General features: G+C 43.3%; 1 protein-coding gene across 3 annotated transcripts in view; it reads right to left on the minus strand.

Annotated features, from left to right (window-relative positions):
- ARIH2 (ariadne RBR E3 ubiquitin protein ligase 2) overlaps positions 1–17,462 on the minus strand; it is a 52,409-nt gene that overhangs the window by 21,263 nt on the left and 13,684 nt on the right. Inside the window, exon 2 of one of the 3 annotated variants that reach the window (XM_036497493.2) lies at positions 10,634–10,679. The exons of the other annotated variants lie outside the window; for them this stretch is intronic. Within the exon in view, the coding sequence (XP_036353386.1) occupies positions 10,634–10,672 (39 nt within the window). The 5' untranslated portion in view covers positions 10,673–10,679. The remainder of the gene's footprint in view (positions 1–10,633; positions 10,680–17,462) is intronic. 3 annotated transcript variants of the gene reach the window in all.

Below are 17,462 nucleotides of genomic sequence, written 5' to 3' on the forward strand. Positions count from 1 at the left end.
TATAAATTCCACAAAAACAAAACAAAACAAAATAAAAAACTCTTTTAAAATCTCTGAATCCCAACAGCCAACAGGCCCTACCTATACATACAATTTAAAAGCTTGCGGGCAGCTAAGGGACCTTTAACGCACATGGCTGTAGGCATCAAAGAGCCTGAGAAGCTAACAATCTTAATTCTGCAAATTCCTCCTGAGCAAATGATAGAAGGCATGTGCACTGAAGGCTGTTCCCAACAGCAGACTGGCAATAACCTAAATGTTCAATAAAAACGAACCCAGGTAAGTCACATGACAGACGCATGCAAGCATACTACTACGGAGTGAAATAGAAAGTTCATCTTCCAATGAAGCACATTGTGGGTGTCAGCATTATGGCTCAACAGGTTAAACCACAGCTTGCAACACCAGTATTCCATACTGGAATGCCAGCTTTAGTACCAGTTGCTTTACATCCCCATTCAGCCTCCTGTTAATGTTCACGGGAAGGCAGTAGAACTGCAATCACATGGGAGACCTGGATAGTTTCTGCCTCCTGGTGTCACCCAGGTCCGGTCTTGGGGGGCTACAGCCATTTGGGGATGGAAGATTGTGTGCATGTGTCCTCTCTCTCTTTTTTTTTAAGATTTATTTATTTTTATTGGAAAGGCAGATCTACAGAGAGGAGAGACAGAGAGGAAGATCTTCGATCCGATGGTTCACTCCCCAAGTGACCACAACGGTTGGAGCTGAGCCAATTCGAAGCCAGGAGCCAGGAGCTCTTCCGAGTCTCCCATGCAGGTGCAGGGTCCCAAGGGCTTTTTGGGCTGTCCTCGACTGCTTTCCCAGGCCACAAGCAGGGAGCTGGATGGGAAGCAGGACTGCCAGGATTAGAACAGGTGCCCATATGGGATCCTGGTGCGTGCAAGGTGAGGACTTTAACCACTATGCTATCGTGCCAGGCCCGTGTGTACTCTCTCTTACTCAGACTTTCAAATCAGTAAATAAACACATCTTAAAAAAAAAGAAAAGAAACAACCAATAAGACAGCATCTACATATTATAGCCATATCTTCACTGGGAAGCAGGCTACTTACAAAACTAAGTGCACCAACTGTTGATATTAGGGTGGGATCACACAAGGTATGTTTGGAGGCCTACATCAGGCATCCCAGAGAGAGGACAGCAAGGCATGAAGGTGCTACTGAATCAAGGAGAAACAAAGCGCATACTTAAACTAAGTAGCCAAGAAAACACACCAAAATTAGGTCCTCTGTCACTGTGTCCTTAAACAGCAGCTACTAAGAGCCTGTAAGATAGTGATGGTAATGCAAATCTAGTTCACAGGTAAACAGAGGAAGATACCCAGCAATCAATATGTGATCTCCTACCCACAGAGCTCAAGATACTCCAAAAAAGATACAGGTGCACTCCTACCAAACAAGTTACTGTCAAAAACACCTGGTGGGGGCAACACAGTGGCTTACTAGGTTGATCTTTTATCTACCAGCCCAAGATCTCATATGGATGTCAGGAGGTCCCAGACCCAGCTGCACACTTCCGATCCCTGCTTTGGCCTAGGAAAGCAACAGGAGATGACTCAGGTGCTTAGGCCCATTTTCTGAAGTGGGAGACCCAGAGAAAGCTTCTGGCTTGCTCCTGGTTTCAGACTGGCGCAGCTCCGGACATTGTAGCCATTTGGGGGCTGAACCAGCAGATAAAAGTCTCTCAGTTTCTCCTCTCTATAAATCTGTCTTTTGTTAAAATAATATAAAAAAAAATTTTTAAACAAAGAAAAGGAAAAGGAAAAAAAAAAAAAAAGAAAAAAGCATTTGGTGTCCTATAACCCAAACACATCTGAGAAAATCAAGGACTGATGGGAGCTGACAATACTTGGGGCATGAGTTCCCACTTCCCTTCCACGCAGAGACCAAAGAATTACACCAGGAAAATGTAGACTCTTCTTGTAAACTTTTCTTTTTAAAGATTTATTTATTTTACTTGAAAGTCAGAGTTACAGAAAGGGAAGGACAGACTGAGAGAGAGATCTACCTGCTGAATCACTCCCCAAGTGGCAGCAACGGCTGAAGTTGAGTCGATTCAAAGTCAGGAGCCAAAAGCTTCTTTGGGGTCTCCCATATGGATGCAAGGGCCCAAACACTTGGGCCATCTTCTGTTGCTTTTCCAGGCCATTAGAAAGGAGCTGGATTGAAAGACAGATAGCTGGGACTTGATTTGGTACCCACATGGGATGTCAGTGTGATAGGCAAAGGACCTCTCTTGCTATGCCACCTTGTTGGCCTCATAAACTTTTTTTTTTTTTAATTTATTTTCTTTGAAACTCAGAATTACAGGGTTGGGGGGAGGAAAAAGTGAGAGACAGATCTTCCATCAGATGGTACATTCCCCAAATGGCTGTCAGGCCCAGTGTTGGGCAGGTCCAAGGCTGGACCCAGAAGCTTCTTTGGGTCTCCTACATGGCTGTGCAGGGGTAAGGACTTGGTTCATCCTCCGCTGCCTTCTAAGGCCATTAGCAGGGAGCTGGATCAGAAGCAGAGCAGCAGAAACACAAAACAGTGCATTTATGGGATGCCATTACCTGGCATTCTGCCAGTTCCTCTTTTTCTAACTCTTTAAAATAAATAAATTTAAAAAAAAATTTCTTTTAAAAGAACTCCCCAATGCCAAATCCAAAACACACCCTCATGCTTTATACCAGTGGGACAATCTGCAACTTACAATCCTCAGGGCAGCATCACAGAGTACACCAGTAGAATGCCCACTGTTCCTCCTCAGGGCAGCACTACATTCCCATATTCCTCACACAGAACCCTAGGCCTCTTCCCCAACTCCTTATCCTCCACTCCCTCAGAAAGGACTATCACCTGGAGATGAAGGGCATCTCTCTCTATTTTTTTTTTTTCAGGATTTTAGTTTTACCCGAAAGGCAGAGTTGCAGGGAGGAGAGACAGATATCTTCTATCTGTCAGCTCATTCCCCAAATGACTGCAACAGCCAGAGCTGGATCATTCTGAAGCCAGGAGCTTCTTTCAGGTCTCCCACATGGGTGTAGGGTCCATCTTGTACCATCCCAGGGCATAAACAGGACGCTAGATCAGCAGTGGAGTGGCTGGGACTCAAACTAGCACTCATATGGGATATTGATGTTGCAGGCAAAGGCTTAGCCTGCTATTCCATGGCACAGGCCCCAGAATGGATCTTAATGGGTATGTCTGCTTATTGTGTAGACCCCTCCACTCAGTTACTCTCTGGATGATCTTTCCAATGAACCAATGTAACAATAATAACAGACACAAACACTTACAGAGCCCCTAAAGACTGCCAGGATCACTTCTTACCTTGTTCAAAACCTACCATTTCTGTCAGTACTAACAGGAGGAACTGTACACCTAGGCAGAAAGGTCATCTGAACTCACTGATGAAACACATACACACACAAACCTCCACGGAGTACACAAGTAGAATGCCGGACTCCAGCATCCCTGAGATCTTCTCTGTTCCTATCAATAACACCTTTCTTCTAGCAAATATATGAAAATTAAATACTTACAAAGAATTAAAATGTCAAATCAGAATCACAAGAGAAAGAAAAAACTATGGACACTCCTCTACTGGGCTGCAGCTCCCACTGGTGTGCATGAGAGCCAGGGGTGGACCAGGTTGTACAAGCTGGCAGCACCCATCGGCATACATGTGGACTGCATTGCTGGTGAGGTGGCTTGAGCTATGCTGCAACATCCATATAGGTATAAACTAGAGCCCAAGCAGGATGCAGCAGAGACCAGACCAGTCTGTTGCACATACCGACACGCACAGAAAGCAAGGCTAGGGGCAAACCTGGTAGGGCAGTTAACTGCTGCCAACTAGGCGGCAGTTCCTGCTGGTATGTGTGAGGGCCAGGTCTGTGGCAACTTAGATTTAGCTAGGCCATAGCACCCATTGGTTTGCACAGGACATGGGGCTGGGTACGGAACTGACCAGGCAACTACAATTACCAGTGTGTGCGTAGTCTGATGTGCGGGATGGACTGAACTGGATCCTGTAGTGGCCAGCACATCCAACAATAAGATCTGAGGTCACTCCAGGTGAGGATTCTTGGGGGATTCCACAACTGGACCACTGGACTTAAAGCTCCAGCCACAGAAAAGATCACAGAGACTAGTGGTCCAACCTTGGAATGCATGTGTCACGCCCAAGGCTCAATTGCTGAAGCTCACGCAGCAGATGGAATGCCTAGGTGCATAAGGGGGACAAGACAGCCGCCCACTCATTTAGCCCAGCAGAGGATGTCAAGCACCAAGTCAGGAGATGGAGAATGGAGAACAGAAGGGGTTGGACAACTTTCCTGTGTCAGTTTTGGCAGCAAGAGTCTGGGTGAGTGGATGCCCTAAGGTGGAATCTGTCAGCTCAATGGATTTTGGAAAGATTTTCTCAACCTGGGAGCACTGAAATCAACAGTGTTTTAGAACTATCAAAACCACTCAAGCAATACCCAAAGAACATACTTTTCCACATTGGGATTTCTAAGATGACATTAAGTAGACATCCCCATCCCTGGGTGTTGATACGGTTTGAGAGGTGGAGTGCCCTCCCCTACCATTACAGAAAAGCGAAGGAAAGGAAGCATTTGTCCCACCCACCCTCCCCCACACCTCGACCCTCCCCCACACCTCGACCCTCCCCAATACCTCGGCCCTCCCCACCCTAATCAGTGCTCCTCATGGGTATACATCCTTGTCAACTATGTGAATATACAAAAACTTCAAAAAGATAATACAATGAGATGATATTTATCCCAGGAATGCAAAGCTGATTAGAAAAAAACTCCTAAATATAATGTACTAAATTAACAAAAAATAAAGGGGAGATGGATGTAAAAAGACAATTTAAATAGATGAAGAATATCCATTTAACAAAATTCAGTATTTATCAAAGATAATTCTCAAATGATGAAGAAAAATCAACTGTATGAAACTAGCCTAAGCATCTGCAAGAAAATACCATTTCCAATAACTTAGTTACTGTTAAGATGGAAAATGGCAGGGCATACACTCTAATCCTTTCATTCAACATTTTCTGCAGTTCTTACCCAGTGCAATAAAATAAGAAAAAGAAACAAAAAATCAAGATTGGAAAAAGTGAATTTGCCTGTATACTAGAAAAAAAAAAGTTTTATAAAAAATTCCCAAAGAAGGGCGCAGTGCGGTAGATATCGGCTAAAGTCCTCGCCTTGCACACGTTGGGATCTCATATGGGTACCAGTTCTAGTCCCAGCAACCCCTCTTCCCATCCAGTTCCCTGCTTGTGGCCTGGGAAAGCAGTCGAGGACAACCCAAAGCCTTGAGGCCCAGAACCCTTACTTTACAAAGCAGGGCAGGTGAATACCGTATAAAGCCCAGGAAGATAGGACTAGAAAGTCAGAAAACCTACATAGCATGCTGATTGTCAGGTTAACAATTCTGTATAGCCTGTGAATGTTCTAAATATCTAAACAGACTCCAACCCTTGACCAGCTACAGTTATCACAACAGTGAGGACACTGGCTTACAGATTACAGTTCAAGGGGTGAAACAGAAGTTCCAAAGCAATGCATACACTTGTGATGAATTCTCAAAAAAGATGCCAACATAATTCAACAAAGAAGTTTTCTCAACAAATGGTCCTGGGATAACTGAAGAGTTATTTATAACAAGCAAAACAGAATACAGACCCTAATGTCACACAAAAGCCAAAACAGCTCACAAATCTATACTAAAAACTTTAAAGTATAAACCTCTGTATAAGAAAAAAATGTAGAAGAGAATCTTCAACTTTGAGTTAGCAACGAGTTCTTAGCTATAATACTGAAAGAATAAACCTTAAAAGGGTAATTAAGATGCTGCTTAAGATATAAACAATACATTGGAGCTGGCAAGATAGCTCAATGGCTAAGTCCTCACTTTGCAAGTTCCAGGATCCCATGTTGGTGCCAGTTCCGGCTGCTTTCCCATCCAGTTCCCTGCTTGTGGCCTGGGAGAACAGCAGAGGATGGCCCATAGCTTTGGGATCCTACACCCATGTGGAAGAACCTGCTAGCTCCTGGCTTCACATCGGCTCAGCTCCAGCCACTGCGGCCACTTGGGGAATGAACCAGTGGATGGAAGATCTTTCCCTCTTTCTTTCCCTCTCTCTGTAAATCTGCCTTTCCAATAAAAATTTAGATATATTTTTATTGTCAAGGTAGACTTACAGATAGGATAAACAGAGAAAAGATCTTCCACCTGCTGGTTCACTCCCCAAATAGCTGCAAACACCAAAGTTAAGCCGATCCAAAGCCAAGAGCCAGGAGCTTCTTCTAGGCCTTCCACATGGATGCAGCGTTCCAAGGCCTTGGGCCATCCTCTACTGCTCTCCCAAGCCACAAGTAAGAAACTGGAAGGGAAGTGGAGCAGCCAGGATACGAACCAGTACCCACATGGTATGCTGCACCTGGAGATAGAGGATTAAAAATAAATAAATTAAAAGAAGTAAACAAATAACAAGTTTTTTTCATGCACAAAATATATAAACATTTCACACCATACACGCAAAAATGTATGAAAAGCAAATAAGCCCATTACTAATAGCAAAACTAGAGAAACGCAAAATAAAACCACAAAATCCCAAAGACAGAAAATATCAAGTGTTAGCAAGGATGTAGGGAAACTGGAACCCCTCCCCTTTTAAAAAATATTTTATTTTTGATAGTATGAGAAACTGGAACCTTGAACAGTGCTAATAAGAATGTAAAACAATAAAACAACCTTGGAAAACAGTTTACATTACTTCATTTTTGTATGTGCAATTTATTCATTTCCATCTACTTTAAAAAGAGTGAAACACAGAACTTTCACTAGCTGGCTACCTCTTTAATGTCTGTAAAATCCAGTACAGGAACAGGCTGAAGCTAGCAGCCTGACCTACATCCATGCCTACCATGTGGGTGGCAGGGATCAGGCACTTGAACTCCTATCTGAGGCCTCCCAGGATGCATTAGCCAGATGCAAAGCACAGTAGCCAGGACTCAAAGCAGAACTCCAAAATGGGATGTTGGTATCCCAAGTGATGATTTATCCTGAGATCCAGCACCTGCTCAACCTGGCAATATTGTTAAATCTGCACTGATCCTATGATCCAGCAATCCCCCTCCTAAATTTCTATACAAAAAGAAAACATATGTCCACTTTAAGCCCTAGATATAAGTGGTCATAACCAATTATTTCCTATAGCTAATTAGAAACAACCAAATGCTCATCAACTGGTAAATGAACGAATTAAAAAAATACAGAATAGCCATTTAATGGAAAATCATCATTCCCAGTAAATGGAATGAACCACTGATATAATATGGACGAACCCCACACACAAGGACCAGACACCAAGACTATATGTTGTATGATTCCATTTATATGCAATTGCTAAAAAAATAAAAACTATAAAGCCAGAAGATCAGTAGTTACTTGAGGCTGTACTTGGAGAATGACAACTAAACTTTCTAGATGACAAAATGTTTTAAAAATTGGAATTGAGAATTTATCAAAACTCACAAAACAGTATACTTCAAGGTAAATGGATTTTAGGGCATGTACGTTATACTTCAATAAAACTGCTTAAAAAATAAAATTGATTAAGTGATGAAACAAACATAGCAAAGATTAGCAACAGTATAATCTAGATAGTAGATACATGGTAGACTGCTGTACAATGCTCTGAATGTTTCAAATTTCTCATAATAAAGAGGAGGAAGTTTGTCAAATTTATTTGCATAAGCAAGTATCACAATACACAGTCAATCCTTAAACTACTACATCAAATAGTTCACTTTAACTCTTTACTTACAATCCTCAAAATGAAAAACTTCCCCTCTGAGTCCAAGCACAGTTTTGACTAAAAAAATTAACACAGGTCTGTAATGCTGAAAACGTCAAATGCATTCTTCAGCCCTTTCTCAATCTCCTTTGCCCAGTCTTCCTCCCTTCCCATTGACTGCTCTGCCTTAACCATGTTGCTGTCCCGTAAGATACAGCTCTTAGGCTTGGCCTTCTTTTACTTCCTGGGCCTGGACTGTAATCAGTGGGGACACAAGCTCCAAAGGTACAAAAGCCATCATTTAACTAGGAGCTGGAAAACAGAGTTAGACTGCAGCAAAGGGATGAAGGTTAGGAAGGCAGAAAAAGGTCACCAAAGAGTGAAGGGTATACCTGTTCATGCCCTGGGAAAGCAGCTGAAAAGGCACAAAGCCTTGGGACCTTCTGTTCATGTGGGAGACCTGGAAAAAGCTCCTGACTCCCGGCTTCAGCCTGGCTCAGTTCTGGCTGTTGGGGCCATTTGAGATGTGAACAAGTAGATGGAAGATCATTCTCTCTTGTCTCTACTTCTCTACATAAATCTGATCTGCCTTCCTGATAAAAATAAATAAAGCTTAAAAAAAAAAAAAGAGGGAAGAATATTGTACCCTCAAGTCTCTGAGTAACCCAGAAAAGGCTCTCAGAGGGATGAAGATAGTCAGCGCTGAGGCTAAATGCAACCCACTATTACTGCTTTTCTTTTCTCTTTCCTTGAGTTCTCAAAATCAGTACTATTCTGCTGGGGAGCTTTCCTCCCAATGTACAGAAACTGTGGAGTCACTTCTGCTCTCATTTATCTAGATGCTGTTCTGCAGACACAAGGCCTCAACCTAATTTGGCTTGACTTTGCTAATGAATTTACAATCTCAATACCTTCAAATGGCTTCCAAGTTTTTATTTCAGGAACCATTTAGCCACATTTATGTCAAAAAAGGCTTTGCATTGGATTGTCAATATTTCCCAAAGGTCAAGGGAAGCATTTTATCTTATCCTCAACAGTGTGTTTAATGAACCTGCTTTTTAACATATTGAATAGTTGCCTGTGGTTACAGTGCAGAGACTTTTAAACAGGAAACAGCTGCTGGGAAATGAGGTTCTGTTGCCTTCTTTGGTTTCTAGGAAGACCATAGTAAATGCACTATACAATGTTAATTTCGATTGACAAGCAAGGCCGAAAGGTGGAGAGAAGGGACCACAATGAAATTCAGAAAACAGGCCAATGAAACTAAGATTGAAAAAAAAAAAAAAAAGGAAAGGTGTTTTTCTAGGGATGTAATGAAACATATACTTCAACTATTGCTATGAGTCAGCGCTTCCTGACACCATTAACAGCAAACAAACCCACAGCCTTGGCCTTTCAGAAGATGTTTCTTCCATGAGATAAAGGTGTTAACCACTAGAGAGATCAAATTTTCAGTATGGAATATAAACTATGTTGATAAGATAAAAAAGCTCTGAATTTTTGTGGCCTCTGACCCTATTCACTGGCTGCCCAGGGGTATGTTTGTGGGGATGTGGTGCATGGGTTTACACAGGTCTAGCGATGGCACCGATGTGGGGGCCTGGATTCTCAACATTCAGGACTGGTGGTCTGACCATGGAGTTCATGTGTCACAACTGGGTTTCCTCAGTGGAAAAGACAAAGCAATGGACAGCTGGCCCAGGGCCCAGATGCATATGGATGATATCTCAGCCCATTGGGGCCTGTAGAGTATATCTGCTACCTTAGCAAAGGAAGGAGGACAGAACAAATTGGACAACTACCCCAGACAAATGATGATAGTAAATATCCGGATGAATGGAGATTCTAAGGTTGATTATTCAACCAATGGACACTGAAAGGGGTTCCTCACCCTCGCTTGGATCAGTGAGACAGACAGCATTTCAAAACTAGTGAAATCACTTATGCAGAACCCTCAGAGCATGCACCACATCGGGGACCCTAGGTTGATATCAGGTGGCTGTTCCCCTTCCCTCTCCTTCCCACCCTAATCAACTTTGCAAACATCATCAAAAATAATTTTTTTTAAAAAAGTTGAGTTTTTAGGGTCTTAGATAAAACAATCTCAAGAGCAATTTAATGGTGGGCACACACTTTGGTAACTGCCATCCCACCTGACGTCTCAAGTCTATTAATTATCTATTTTCTCCACCAGGTGCCCAAGCGGAAAACAAACACGGTGACAATTTTTCAAATCACAAGTCCCAAATCCACCTGAAGTTGGTTAGTAAATGACAATCATAGATTTCTTCTCTGGTTTCCACCAAATTCCTCCCCTAGAAAACTCAAGCAAGCCTCTATCAGAATTTTAAGTTAGTTAATCATTGGAACAAGAATTTAAGCCCCTGACCACAAAGAATTTAAAATGCCAAAGGAACATAAATCCGGCTACTAAAGAAAAATAATAAGCACATCCGACATTCAGGACCCTTCTGAAAGCCAACAACTATTCTCAGAAGAAATGCTTTAAAACTTAATGGTTATTGACATATCCAAGTGTTTGGACAGCATAAGTTTATTATTATTCAAAATAATGTATAGAGCATGCTAATCTTATAAGAACCAAGACAAATACTAATTAACTTCTGCTTCTGACAACTCCCCAAGGAAATTTTTCAATATCATCAGTTGCTTCTTCATCTTACTTTTCTATAGCTGGCTCAACTGTCCAGTCTTCAGGGACCAATTAACAACAGTGCACAAATAGATTCTCCCCCAGAAAGAAATCCAATAGCCCACCAAAACTGTCACCAGCCCTTCCCACACTTACCAGTGCCTTAGGGAGGATGCAGCTGATGGCAGTGAGCATCAACGGCCTGAAAAAATACAGGTGGTAGTTTCAATTTTTATTTAGAATTCTTACTTGCCAACTGCCTGAAATCTTTTAAGGCTACATGAACGGGTCTTCATGCCTCAGCCTGTGTTAAGCCACTTCGTGGTCCAATCACATTTATTAACAAACACTAGTGGACACTTACTAAAAGCTGAGATGAAGAAAAGAAGTAAACCATGGACCAGCTCCGAGGCCCGGGGTAGGAAGGGACATGATACAGGAAATCCAGCCTATAGAGGTCAAGATGGATGGATCTGAATCATAGTGGATGGAAGTGTGGAGGGAACTAAAAAGGTACTAAAGAGGCAGAAGAGAGAAACAAAGTTATAGCACAGCGACAAAGGGGTAACTGAATGGTGAGCTCCCAGAGGGCTTCTAATCTTCGGCAAGTCTCACGCCCAAAGTAAAATTGAAGCGATGGGTATCACTTTTCCCATTCTTCAAACCTCTAAAATGTCAGCTCCCTGGCACTGTGTCTTTGCCCCCTTCTACTTTTCCTTTACAAGTGCGTGCAGGGACAGCTGACCTGTAAATAAGGCACCTGTACAACTGATATACATGCTTTTAAAGCTGATTATAAAACATAAACATGAAAATGTCTCTCACCAGTCTAACCATTCAGCACTAACTGCTATGGCCTCTGATCATTGAATTCAATACCAAAGAAAAAAGACCTCACTCAATTCAAGGTTATTTATGCAAACTATAATGCAAAAATGAGTGATTTTTTTGGACCATGAGTATAGACTTTATTATAAAAAATTTTAAACACAAATGAAAGTGCACAATGTAATCCATGTACCCATCTGTGGCAGGGACTGCTTCTACTCCTACCACCCTCCAGGTTATTGTGAAGAAATCCCAGGAAGCATATCCTCTAGGATACTTTGAGTTGAAAACCTTCTAGGGAGTACTTAATATAAAAAGCTTGTTAGAGCTGCTTCTAGACTCGAACACATTTCCAGAGAAATGCCACATAAGCAAGATGGCTATCACATCAGTGAATCATTGTGAGGTCCAGCAACCATAATTAAAAGAAATGCATTTGGGGGGGTGGGGGGAGTGGAATCCAAGAGCCTATGGAACTGTATCACAGAATAAGATTAAAAAAAAAAAAAAAAAAAAAAAAAGGCAGATAGGACCTGCCAGCAAAATATACACAGTACAACTAGAGGCTGAGTAACCACCCATCTTTTCCAAAAATGATGTGAGATAATGCTCAAGCCTGTTCCAGCTACTGCTACATCAAGAGGCAGTCTGACCTGAGGCTTCCCTTCTCCAGGGGAAGACACCAAGAAGCCTGCACAGGATAATGCTAACACAGGTTCCCAAGACAGAGCCTCTTCCCCACAAACAGTAGAAGCTTTCCTAAACAACCCTCTTAATCACGCTCCAAACAGAATCCGATTTTTCAGCCTGTTAATGTAAAGCTGCATAAATGGAAGAAACAGAATGGAAATTCCTCAAGAGCAGGGTTTTTGTTTTCGTAAAAACTTTACTTCTCTGCCACATCTGTGGCCTTGTGACACTGCCTGTGCCAGGTCCCATGGCAAGCCACTATGCCTGTTGCCTGTGGTCCAGCTTCATGGTACCAGTTACCACACTCTTCTGAGTGCACACAGGTTCCAAGATCTCATGAGGCCTCGGAGATGTACCATCCAGCAGGCAATGCCCGAGACAGCTTTCCTGAGGAAGAGCTGAAGCAGGAAGGCTCCTGGGGGCCAGGAAGTGTTGAGATACTGAGATGGCTTTGAGGAGTCACAAACAAGTACATGGATCATGGTAAGGAGCCCCAGGAAGGAGTGCAGACTGAAATCCTGAGAAGCTACTTTAAGCCTTTTCAAAAGAGCAAGGTGGGCCAGCGCAACAGCGTAGTGGCTAAAGTACTCGCCTTGCAAGCACTGGGATTCCATATGCACAACACCGTGAATGTAGCAAATAGTCCTGAAGCATACACTGCAAGTGGTTAATTGTTTTGTACATAAATAGTACCTCAATTTTTCTTTGAAAAAGAAGAACAAGCATTTAGCCTTGGAAGAATGCTGGCCAAGACACCCACATCCTACAGAGCCTGCACTGGACACTGGGCTCCATCCAGCTCCTGACTCCAGCTTCCTGCAGTAATGGAGCCCCTGGGGGGCAGAGGTCACAGGTCAAGGAGTTGGGTTCCTGCTACCCACATGGCACACTTGCATTACATGACTGACTCTCAGCTTCAGCCCCGAGCCAGCCTCAGCTACCATGGGCATTTGGAAAGGGCATTCTGCCTCTCTTTGCCTCTTCCAAAAAGAAACAGTGTCACTTGGGGAGGAAAAGGAAAATGAGTCAGGAAACAACCTGTCACATCACAGGCTTTCTTTTTTTTTTTTTTTTCAGATTTTATTATTTATTTTTATTGGAAAGTCAGATGTACAAAGAGAAGGAGAGACAGAGAGGAAGATCTTCCGCCTGGTGATTCACTCCCCAAATGACCACAACGGCCAGTGCTGCGCCAATCCAAAGCCAGAACCAGGAACTTCTTTCCGGGTCTGCCATGTAGGTGCAGGGTCCCAAGGCTTCGGGCCATCCTCGACTGCTTTCCTAGGCCACAAGCAGGGAGCTGGATGGGAAGTGGAGCTTCCGGGATTAGAATCAGTGACCATATGGGATCCCAGCACATTCAAGGCGAGGACCTTAACCACTATGCTATGGCGCCGGGCCCCAGGCTTTCCTTTAGGTTGACTTAGTAGCAGCACTTGTTACCTAGACTCCAGGGGCCCTGAAACAAGGAAAGATAAGGGACCAACATTGTGCTATATAGTGGGCTCGGCCACAGCCTGCAACACCAGCATCCCATACAGGCACATGTTTTGGATCCAGCTGCTCCACTTCTACTCAACTCCCTGCTAATGCATCTAGGAAAGCAGTGGAAGATGGTCCAGGTGCTTGGGGTCCTACACCTATATAGGAAACCCGTAAGAAGCTTCAGGCTTGGGCCTAGTGTAGCAAGCCTACTGGATAAAGTCTTCCCCTTGCATTTGCCAGGATCCCACATGGGTGCCAGTTCGCATCCTGGCTGCTCCACTTCTCTTCCAGCTCCCTGCTTTTGGCCTGAGAAAGCAGTAGAGGACGGCCCAAGTCCTTGGGACCCTACACCCGTGTGGGAGACCCAAAAGAAGCTCTTGGTTTCGGATTGGCTCTGCTCTGCCCATTGCAGCTACTTGGGGAATGAACCAGCAATGGAAGATTTTTCTGTCTCTCATTCTTTCTGTAGATCTGACTTTCCAATAAAGTACATAAATCTTTAAAAAAAAAAAAGGAAGAAGAAGCTCTAGGCTCCTGGCTTTGACCTGAAAAAGCCTCAGCATTCGAGGCTATTTGGGGAATGAATTCTAACTCAGCCTTTCAAATAAGTAAAAATAAAAAATAAGTTATATCAGACAAACCTCATACTCTATTTTATTTATCCCAACTCTATTTCACTTCTTTATGGTGTAGCTGTGTGTGTGCATGCGCGCACACCTAAAGACCACATGTGGGGCATACATACTTTTAATTCCTTCACTTGCAACACACTTAACTATTCTAGTCTTTGTCCCTGAAATCAAAGCCCACAGCCTCTGCAAAAATACTGAACAAATGGGCCTTCTATTAGCAATGGTATAACACCCAATCTGTCCTCTTTTTTTTTTTTTTTTTTGGTTAATACGAGTTTGTAACACTTAACGTGTCTCTACACTGATTCTCATGAGAGTTGAAAATGGAGGCGCTGGCCCGGCGCAATAGCATAGTGGTTAAGGTCCTCGGCTAGCATGCCAAACCAGGATCCCATAAGGGCGCCGGTTCTAATCCTGGCGGCCCCGCATCTCATCCAGCTCCCTGCTTGTGCCCTGGGAAAGCAGTTGAGGACAGCCCAAAACCTTGGGACCCTGCACCTGCGTGGGAGACCCAGAAGAGTTCCTGGCTCCTGGCTTCAAATTGGCTCAGTTTCAACCATTGCGGTCACTTGGGGAGTGAACGATCGGATGGAAGATCTTCCTCTCTGTCTCTCCTCCGCTCCATATAGCCACCTTTCAATAAAAATAAATAAATACTTTTTAAAAAAATGGAGGTGCATTTCCATATTTAGCACATTCCCTTCAACAATCTTTGTCCCTGCCCTCTTTGGTCCACTACTCAACTTTTGGTTTACTTTTCTTTGTGACAGATAAGTTTATATTTTCTAGAACTATAAATAATTAATATGAGTTTATTCTCCTTTCCCCTGGATTCCTTTACATAGCATACCTTATGTCAAGATTTGTCAATGATGGTTACACTGCAGAGAGAAGCACACTGCTGCTCTAAGGGCATGCTGCTACAGAGCATCCTGGATCCCAGGATTCAGAGTTCCTCAGATTTTGGAGCATTCGCACAGACTTTACCAGGTGAGTGTTATGGCCCTCAAAAACTTTCGTTTTTGTTTGTTTGTTTTTTAAAGATTTATTTCTTTTTATTACAAAGTCAGATATACAGAGAGAAGGAGAAACAGAGAGGACGATCTTCCGTCTGATGATTCACTCCCCAAGTGGCCACAATGGCCAGTGCTGTGCCAATCCAAAGCCAGGAGCCAGGAACTTCCTCCAGGTCTCCCACACGGGTGCAGGGTCCCAAAGCATTGGGCCACCCTTGATTGCTTTTCTAGGCCACAAGCAGGGAGCTGGATGGGAAGTGGAGCTGCCAGGATTAGAACCGGCGCCCATATGGGATCCCGGGTGTGTTCAAGGCGAGGACTTTAGCCGCTAGGCCATGCCGTTGAGCCCAAACTTTCGTTTTTATGGGGAATTTGGGATTTCCAAATTAGGGACGTTCAATCTGCGCTGCTTCATCTCTACTTGAGTAGTATCCAGTCTTGACAACTGCAGACAAATATGCTGCAGACACCTGAACCCCCATACAAAACACAAATTTAGACATCAAAAACACTACATACAGGAAGCCAATTCTATTTGTGAGGGAAAATAATTGGGCATTTAGTTCCAAATCTGTATACTCTGAAAAATGGACAGGTTCTTTTCACAAAGACTGCAAGCACTTCTCTTTCTTCATTTCAATAACCTGAATCCATTCATAGCTATAAACTGGAAACTGCCTAGCCATTAGGTTTACATCGCCTCTACTTAGAACTAAGTCAGCTGGCTTCCTGAAAAAGTCATTTGTTTATAGACAGAAAAAGAAACAAAGCTTCAGGACTAAATTCTAGACATTTGCCTTTACTAGTCTGGGTTTCGTTATATCAACAATACTTACTAAAAACATTAACAAAGTATTCTGTTAGAAGCTGACATGCAGGGCCTGGCGGCTTGGCCTAGTGGCTAAAGTTCTCCCCTTGAACGCACCGGGATCCCATATGGGTGCCAGTTCTAACCCCAGCTGCTCCACTTCCCATCCAGCTCCCTGCTTGTGGCCTGGGAAAGCAATCAAAGGCGGCCCAATGCTTTGGGATCCTGCACCCGTGTGGGAGACCTGGAGGAAGTTCCTGGCTCCTGGCTTCGGATTGGCACAGCACCGGCCATTGCGGCCACTTGGGGAGTGAAACATCGGACAGAAGATCTTCTACTCTGTTTCTCCTCCTCTCTGTATATCTGACTTTGTAATAAAAAGAAATAAATCTTTAAAAAAAAAAAAAAAGCTGACATGCAAAGAAAAACTGTACTCTGGAAATTGGTGCCATGGTGCAGCAGGTCAAACCACTACTTTGGCACACCCATGTACTATACGGGAGTGCTAGTTAAGGGTTCTGGTTACTCTGCTTCCAATCCAGATGCCTACTAACGCATCTGGGAAGTAGAAGACACTGATTCAAGTACTTGAGTTCCTTGCTACCCATGAGGGAAATCTAGGTGCAATTCTTGGCTCCTGGCTTTAACCTAGTCCAGCCCCAGCTATTGTAGCCATGTAGAATGAGACAGCAGATGGAAGTTCTCTCTCACCTCTCATTCAAACAAAAAAAAAATTAAAGTAACATAATAATTTTTAAGTACACATCAAGAAACATGGGCAAAGTGCTACAGATGGGAGAGTAGAGGACTATGGGAATCTGGGAAGGTGTTGTGGGAAGGGGCAGCCGAAGATAAATCCTGCTTCCAGCCAGATAGCAAGGAACAGAGACTCCACGGAGCCACACTCGAAGGTATTAGAAGGACTTCCTGTGCAAGGAGGCAAGGCTATCTACAGGGAAGGGCAAAGAGAGTGGTCAAGGCCTAAAATACGGAATGGAAGAGAATGAGCAGGGCTAACAAGGGATCAAATTGCTATTCCAGGACAGCAATTTTTCCAGATAGTATACCCTTGTTTACAATAAGAACAGCTCTGTTCTCTTGCTTAAATCTCCAAATGAACCTCTCAGTCACCCCTGTATTCTTCACTTAAAACAACTGACAAGTGTGACCATCACTGTGAAGCCACTCATGTCTATAAAGATTTGTTACACTTCAAAGAAAAGCACCCAGTTCTGCTAGTGCATGTTGACCTAAGTAATAAAGCTACAGGGATCACACACACATTAGGAGACCTGAGATGAGAACCTTGCTGCTTTCTCATTGACGCCTTTCTCAAATTCTTCCTACAGTAGTGGAGACAAAGGCAAAATTAGGAGTATTACACTGGGGAAAAAAAGAAAGGAAAACTTACATTAAAAAAGGATGCTTCGATAACCATGACCCCAAAATCAACTAAGCATTTCACTAAGTAGTGCTACCAACACAGGCATTAAGACTAAAAACACTGCAGCCAACCAGAAATGTAG

The sequence above is a fragment of the Ochotona princeps genome, chromosome 21 (genome assembly GCF_030435755.1).
Source record: "Ochotona princeps isolate mOchPri1 chromosome 21, mOchPri1.hap1, whole genome shotgun sequence".
Lineage (NCBI taxonomy): Eukaryota > Metazoa > Chordata > Mammalia > Lagomorpha > Ochotonidae > Ochotona > Ochotona princeps.